The following is a 7,347-nucleotide window of genomic DNA, read 5'->3' on the forward strand; positions in this document are numbered from 1 at the left end:
TTGTTTCCCAAGAATACAACTTTCACATAAGTCAATATCAGCCGATCTCAAACCTGGTAACTTCCCATTCGAATGCATAACCTTTAGGCCTTTGCTACTCATGTGACCTAGCATCTGGTGCCACAAATTTGGGTCTTCATTACTTTCAGCCACTGCAATGGAACCTCGTGCATCTATCGTCATGTAGAGAGATCCAGTCTTCGTACCACGGGCAACAACCATGGATCCCTTTGTAACCTTCCACGTATCACATGCGAAGGTTGTTACATATCCCTCTTTCGCCAATTGTCCTATGGAAATCAATTTTTTTCTCAAGCTAGGAACATGTCTTACATCGCTCAGCTTCCATATAGACCCATTGAGCTTGATCTACACGACTCCTTTGCCAACGATATCACAGGGCTGATCATCACCAAGATAGACTTTTCCTAGGTTTCCTGAAACATAGTTCTCAAATAAATCTCTATTTGAGGTAGCATGAAACGAAGCTCCTGAATCCAGCACCCACAATTCAGTTTTGCTCTCCAACGAACAGATTAGGGCATCATCTGATTCTCCTGAGGCCATGTTCGCTTCAGTCTTGTTCTCCTTGTCCTTCTTGGGTTCTCGGCACTGATTCTCATAGTGGCCAAACTTGCCACAATTCCAGCAATCGATCTCCTTCTTACCCTTACGGTTCCTGGACTTTGACCTTCCGTTCCTCGAGTTAGGTCTTCTGCCCTCAAGATTCAACGCCGACCCTGAATTAGAAATCCCTTCCTCTTGCCTTCTAATCTCCTCAGTCATAATCATGTCCACCACCTCTGAAAACTTCAGTTTTGATTTGCCACATGATCCGCTAATCGAGATAACAGTACCCTTGCAACTGTCGGGTAATTGACCAAGTATCAAGAGGGCTTGGATTTCATCGTCAAACTGAATATTGACTGAGTTTAATTGATCCGTGATCTCGTTAAACTCGTTCAAGTATTCCTTGAATTTCTGGCTCTCGGACATCCTCAAATTAAACAACTTTTTAATGAGATGTACCTTATTCGCCGCAGAGGGTTGCTCATACATACTGGACAACGCCGCCATGAGATCCGCCGTCGTATTCTGATTCTTGATGTTGAACGCTACTGATTTAGACAAGGTCAACCTGATCGCTCCAAGGGCCTTTCGATCCAATAGCTTCCAATCCGCATCTTTTATATCCGTCGGCTTCTCTCCCAATGGTAGGTATAAATCCTTCTGATAGAGGTAGTCCTCCATCTGCATCTTCCAGAACCCGAAGTTTGTTCCATCAAACTTCTCAATCTTGGATGTTTCCTTCTCAGATCCCATTGTCTCTGACCTCAAATCGCTCGCGCCGAACCTGGTCGCTCTGATACCAATTATTGGGGATGCACAACCCCCCTGATGTGATTTGAAAATAGAGATTTAGGAGAGAAGAGAGAAAATCAAACAATCTCAAACACACAAGATTTACGTGGTTCGCTTCTCAATGTGAGAAACTACGTCCACGGCCGCCGCAGGAGAAAAATTCACTATTTTTCGTCTTAATACATCATGCCCTAATCAACCGTTTTATAGACTTAAGGGTTTAACAAGTAAATAAGGAAACAGATCAAAACAGGTTAAAAACGAATCTGGGCCAAAACCCGACTCCGGTCGACCGCAGCACCACGTGCGGTCGACCGCGACGAATCCTATTCCTGATCGAGCTCTCTGGACTTTGGGCGGTCCACCGCAGCGACATGCTCGGTCGACCGCGACGAAGACAGAACTCTGGCCTGCTCTCTGGACTTTGAGCGGTCGACCGCAGCGCCACAGACGCCTGTGCACCCAGCTGTGCACATAGGCGGTCGACCGCCGCGCCCTGCTCGGTCGACCGCGATGCAGAAAAATGCCTCCTTCGTCGTTTTGCTTGAACTTCGCCATCGTCGATCCTGTTCATCCTGTTCCAACTTTGTTCCTCTTCATTCTGAAGTGTAGGGCATGTCTGATAGTTAGGCTTCACATATCCTAACAATCTACATGCTGCTACATGTAGGTAACATGCTCATTCCGTCATGAGACATCAGATATTTATTCTCGGTAGTGAATTAGACATGAAAGGTCGTGAAGCGTTTTAATTTTTTTTTTTTTTTGATATGATGATACACAGAGCTTAAGCAACAAAAACTTTTCTTCTCACAGCATAGAAGATATATTCAAAAGATACTGGGGAGGTTCAAAATGTCAGAAGTAAATATTTAGACAGGTCCGTTTTCACCTGATTTTTATCTTTCAGTAGACCTCATACTGATGAGTTAGAAGGTGAATCAGAGAAAATAGCTTGGGTCTTCTAAAAAGTATTGTGCAAAGTTTGATGTAATTAATAGATTATGTGCACTCAAGCAGGTATTTCTCATACATTTAACATAGTCAGTAGTTGACATGTACTTAGGAAGAGACATGGGGAAGTTGTTAATTGTATATTATGATATTTTAGTTTGGAGCAATAGATGTGGGGATCATTATTTATGAAGGAGTCGATACTAGTCAAAATATAATAAAAGTCTAGATGTAATAGAATTTTCTTGTCTGGATTATAATGGAGATCAGGATAGGAGATCGTTGCTTGGGTTTCTTTCTACTTACGTACGCATGTCGTTATCTAGCCAGTTGGAAGAATAATATGCAGTCTTCAGTTGTCATATCTACCATGTAGGCGGAGTACGTACTTCGACAAAAGCAACTAATATAAGGAGGAAATCTGGTTAAATGTATTCAAAGGGTAATCTTAGCCTGCATGGAAACTAAGGTATAGTATATTGTGATCTTCAGATTGTTAATGTTTGATAAAAATATTATGGCTTTCGTGACTAGTCAAAACACAGTGATGTGAGGTATCACCTCATCTATATTGAAAAGAAAATGCTGGTGACTATTTTCTTTTGAAGAAAAAAAAAATTCTCGTGAATATTGGAACGATGGATACTCTAGCTTACACATTCACTAAGTTCCTACTTGCAAGATCGCGGATCGCTAAAACATGCTCAGCGTTACTATATGATATAACTCCAACAAGGTTGAGCAGATTATTCACTGTTTGTTAGGACTCAATCATCACTTGAGTTTTGCTGGAATTTTTTGTTTGAATCGTACTAAATGACAGGGAAAATTTGCAAAATAGACCGTTTTTATAAAGTAATTAGCGAAATAGACCACTTTTAAAAGTAATTAGCAAAATAGACCTCTTTTTGGCCAATAGGCCAAAAAGTGGTCGATTTTGAAAAAATGGTTTCAGAAAACATACGGGACTACTAGTCCCGTATGTTTAAAGCTAACTAATCTAATGATTAGTGCACTAATCATTAGATTAGTTAGCTTTAAACATACGGGACTAGTAGTTTCGTATGTTTTCTGAAGTCATTTTTTCAAAATCGACCTCTTTTGTCAAAAAGAGGTCTATTTTGCTAATTACTCTCAAAAGTGATCTATTTCGCTAATTACTTTATAAAAACGGTCTATTTTGCAAATTTTCCCTTTGGAAATTACACCCGAGTAAAGTCCTCTGTGACATCCATATAGGTATCTGGGTTGTTTTATTTTGTAGTTAAGAAGAATACTAAAGATATTTGGCTAGACGTTCTGTTACTAATTCTCTCATGTCTTCTGTCTCTGTTTCTGTGTTCTCTAAAATAATAAAATGATTTTCTGAAGTCCGAGAACATAGGCCTTGTATTGAACTCCGATTAAGTCGTTTTTCTAAGTTTTAAACTATATATTTATGCTTTTATCTCAATATTTACTTATTAGTTTTTTCGTAACATACAATGGAACACTCAAAAATTTTAAAGCAAATAAGCGTATGGCTTGAAGCTACCATTACAAACTGATAAGACTGATCATTCGACACTGTTACAAACTGATAAGGCTGATCATTCAACATGAACGATAAACCCATCAATCTTTCTCATATCCAGTCTCCTTATTCAAACTCCCAAGTACTTCACACAAAAAAGGCTGATCATTCAACATAAACTAACTATGTATGACCCCATCAAGCTTCCTCATAACCAATCTCCTTATTCAAACTCACAAGAACTTCACGCAAAGAAACACAATCACTATATTTAAACGTAGGCAGTTGGGTTGGCTAGGAGGTAAGCTTCGGTTGCCTTCATGTGGTTGGTTATTCCCTCCTTCGCCTTTGCACTCTCATCGGCGACACCGGGGAGAATCTTGTAGGATGCAGTCACCTTGACGAGGCATCCACCGTTGCTCGAGGGCTCGAACTTGAAGTGAGTGGTGGCACATTCAAACATCTTACCTAAACCTCCACCTTCCACGAGGGTCTGCTTCACCTCGAACTTGTCATGGTCTACGAAATCCAGGCGTTCCTTCACATAGCTGAAAGGTATGGCTGTACACACAACAAGGAAAAAGAACTATTAATTAGGAGTGCCTGGAGTCCGCTCAACTCAATATGTGGGTTTGATTTAACAAAATTAAAAGATGAGATCAGTCCAAATTTGAAAGAGTATGTAGTTAAATGAACTGCTACAAGATGTCATAAAAGGATTTATATTTCTAGTCACAACGTACGTAACAGGATGAATTCATTAGTCCTATCTCTTTGTAGGTCATCTTTGAGCTGTCAGCTTCTGTCCAGTACTGACCGATCCTTGCGATTAAAATATGAAAAAAACATAGGAAAGACGTAATATTGGCGTCAATATATAGGATAGAAGATGATATCTGAAAATTCTAACCAGGATTGTTGATCTTGATCTCTCGGATGGTTCCTACAGATCCATCTCCAGACACCACGGAGCCACCGGCAATAAAGTCAGGCACAATCTTAGGGCCGAGGTTGTGCCAGTCGAGCATTGCCGCCTTGAACATCCGTCCTGCGGCGACATTGACAGCGACCTCGTGGCTCCAGCTCCCTGAACTCATGTTTCCTCTCTGTTGTTATGTAGCACCGATGAGTGTTTGTTCTCCTTGTGAGTGAGCATAGAGGTAAGCAAAGGTTTACCCTTTTATAGAGTGAATTTGAGAATGGTAGGTGTCGTGGTTGCTGATATTATTTCAAAGATTGCTGATATTTCAAAGATCAACAGTGGATTTTCTAGGGTATGAAAAGTACTTCCAACTACCAAGAAAAAAAAAAATCAAAGAAATTAAAGGGGAAAAGTAAAAAAAATGTTTCATCTTTAAAATCATAAGTACCTCAACAAGTGGTGAGGAGAAAAGATTGTGCCTTTTAGACTTGAAAGCAGGCTTCTAGAATATCGTCTCAGAGGAATGAATGTAGAGACTAAGCTTACGGTCAGGTAACTTCTATTGGCCTGTACAGGTCACTTTGATTCAAGAACGTTGAATGAATGTAGAGACTAAGCTTACGGTCAAATAACTTCTATTGGCCTGTACATGTTAACTTTGGTTCAAAACGTTGTATATTCAGTTGACTGAACTAATTACCCGCATGGCCTTTTTAGGGCTAGGTTCAAAATAAAAAAGAACTTTTACTGAATTACATGGCTTAAAACACTGTCTATTGCAGTATTACTTAAACTTATTTTTTTGGGAGGAGGAATGTTTATAATTTATATCCCATTAATATTAAATATAGCTAAAAACAAATGAAAATGGACGGTTAGAAAATGGAAGTCGTGGGACGGCAACAAAGGTCAGCAAGTAATTGATGGGCCGACCGGTTAATCCTGGACTTATTTTTAATCTTATCCTTAATATTAGTGATCATGTCTTTATTTTACCTACTTCTTTGACAATTATTGTAAGCGCAACAAATGCAACTTGTAGGAGGAGGCTGCTCGAAAGAAATTCTGCCAAGTAGGCACTTGATCATTTAACCACGATGGTCTAGTCCTGAGGGAAATTTTATAGGGGTTTTTGCATACATACCTCTCAAATATTTCATATTTGTAGATTTGGCCCCCCCAAATCTTGATATTTGCAAACTTACCCCTGAATTCTTCTTATTGGGTTTTTCTACCCTTCAATTTAACAATGTTGGTTTCTAAATAGGGGAATGTTAAAAATTTCTCATAATTTTCAAAATGTTTGCAACATTAATTTCTTGTTTGGAATCTAAAATTGTTAAGTGGGAGAGGTAAAAAATTTAATGCAAGAGAATTGAGGGGAAATTTTGAAAATATTAAGATTTGTAGGATAGTTTTAAAAATATGAAAGATTTGAGGGTGTATTTATATATGCAAGAGAATTGAGGGGCAATTTTGTAAATATTAAGATTCGAAGGACAATTTTAAAAATATCAAAGATTTGAGGGGTGTTTGTATGTATATGTGCATGCAAAGAACCCCCATTTTTTTATTTAACGGCATACTTAAACTTGCAAACATCATACTCCTTTAAAAGTATGAGTTTGTGAAAAACTTTCGATAGTCAATATTACTCTTCACTATTATGAATATTTTATTTAAATCTTAATCTATCCTAATCATTATTATATCCTATCCTAATCTCATGTGAACTACCTACAACTCAATAATTAAAAAAAAGGATTAATAAAATATATGAAATAGCTTCATAGTATTAGTTTGTTAAGGAAAAGAACTGACATGCTATATATGCAGAATTACAAAATAATCCAAAAAGTTTCAAAAATTACACAAAATACCCTCAAAAATATAAAATTACATAAAATATTCTGACGTTTCAAAACTTAAAATAATAAGCATAAAATCTATAAATTAACAACAGCCTTTAACAAATTTAGAATTTGCAATTAGCACACTCAACATTTAAAAAATTATAAAAATATCCTCAAAAGTTCAAATAATAAAAAAGCACCTAAAATTTCAAAACATATAATCAGTGCATATCAAATATAGAAATTATTAACAGACTGCTGAAAATTTAAATTATACAAAAAAGCAATATAAAGTTTTAACAATTGTTAAAAAACACTTTAAAATTTTAGAGTTGCAAGAAATATCCTGATATTTAAAAACTTACCACCAACACATGAAACATAAGCATTACAAGCAACCAACTTAAAATTTAAAATTTTCAAAAAATATTCTCAAAGTTTAAAATATGCAAAACACACCCTTAAAGTTCAAAACCACAAAAAAGACTAAAATTTCAAAATTTAGCATAGAAAAGAGTAGTTGTTTGATATTCTTCCTTTAAGCTACATGATAATCACATTTTATTATAATTTTATACCCTAATTATCTATTTTATATGAATAAATATGCCATTAATAATTGTTTTTATCTTTAATTACAGGTTAGTGAAGAATAAAGCCCAAGATCTCTTATCTCAACAAAAACTCATGAATTAAATGAAGAACATAAGCAAGAGTCAAAAAGCCCAAGCCCAGAATCAAGC

General features: G+C 37.0%; 1 protein-coding gene across 1 annotated transcript; it reads right to left on the minus strand.

Annotated features, from left to right (window-relative positions):
* Window positions 3,804–4,993, minus strand: LOC109850709 (pathogenesis-related protein 1). The gene is made up of 2 exons (XM_020420770.1): window positions 4,740–4,993; window positions 3,804–4,390 (listed from the first exon to the last, which is right to left on the minus strand). The coding sequence occupies exons 1-2, from the start codon at window positions 4,924–4,926 to the stop codon at window positions 4,101–4,103; spliced, it is 477 nt and encodes a 158-aa protein (XP_020276359.1). The 5' UTR covers window positions 4,927–4,993; the 3' UTR covers window positions 3,804–4,100.

This window comes from Asparagus officinalis, chromosome 7 (genome assembly GCF_001876935.1).
Source record: "Asparagus officinalis chromosome 7, Aspof.V1, whole genome shotgun sequence".
Classification (NCBI taxonomy): Eukaryota; Viridiplantae; Streptophyta; class Magnoliopsida; order Asparagales; family Asparagaceae; genus Asparagus; species Asparagus officinalis.

Excerpts from the sequence above, each read along its gene's own strand:
- LOC109850709 (XM_020420770.1), bottom strand. The coding sequence starts at position 4,926 with ATGAGTTCAGGGAGCTGGAGCCACGAGGTCGCTGTCAATGTCGCCGCA. Across the intron at positions 4,391-4,739 it reads GATCAAGATCAACAATCCTG|CCATACCTTTCAGCTATGTG; the intron begins GTTAGAATTTTC and ends TTGTGTGTACAG.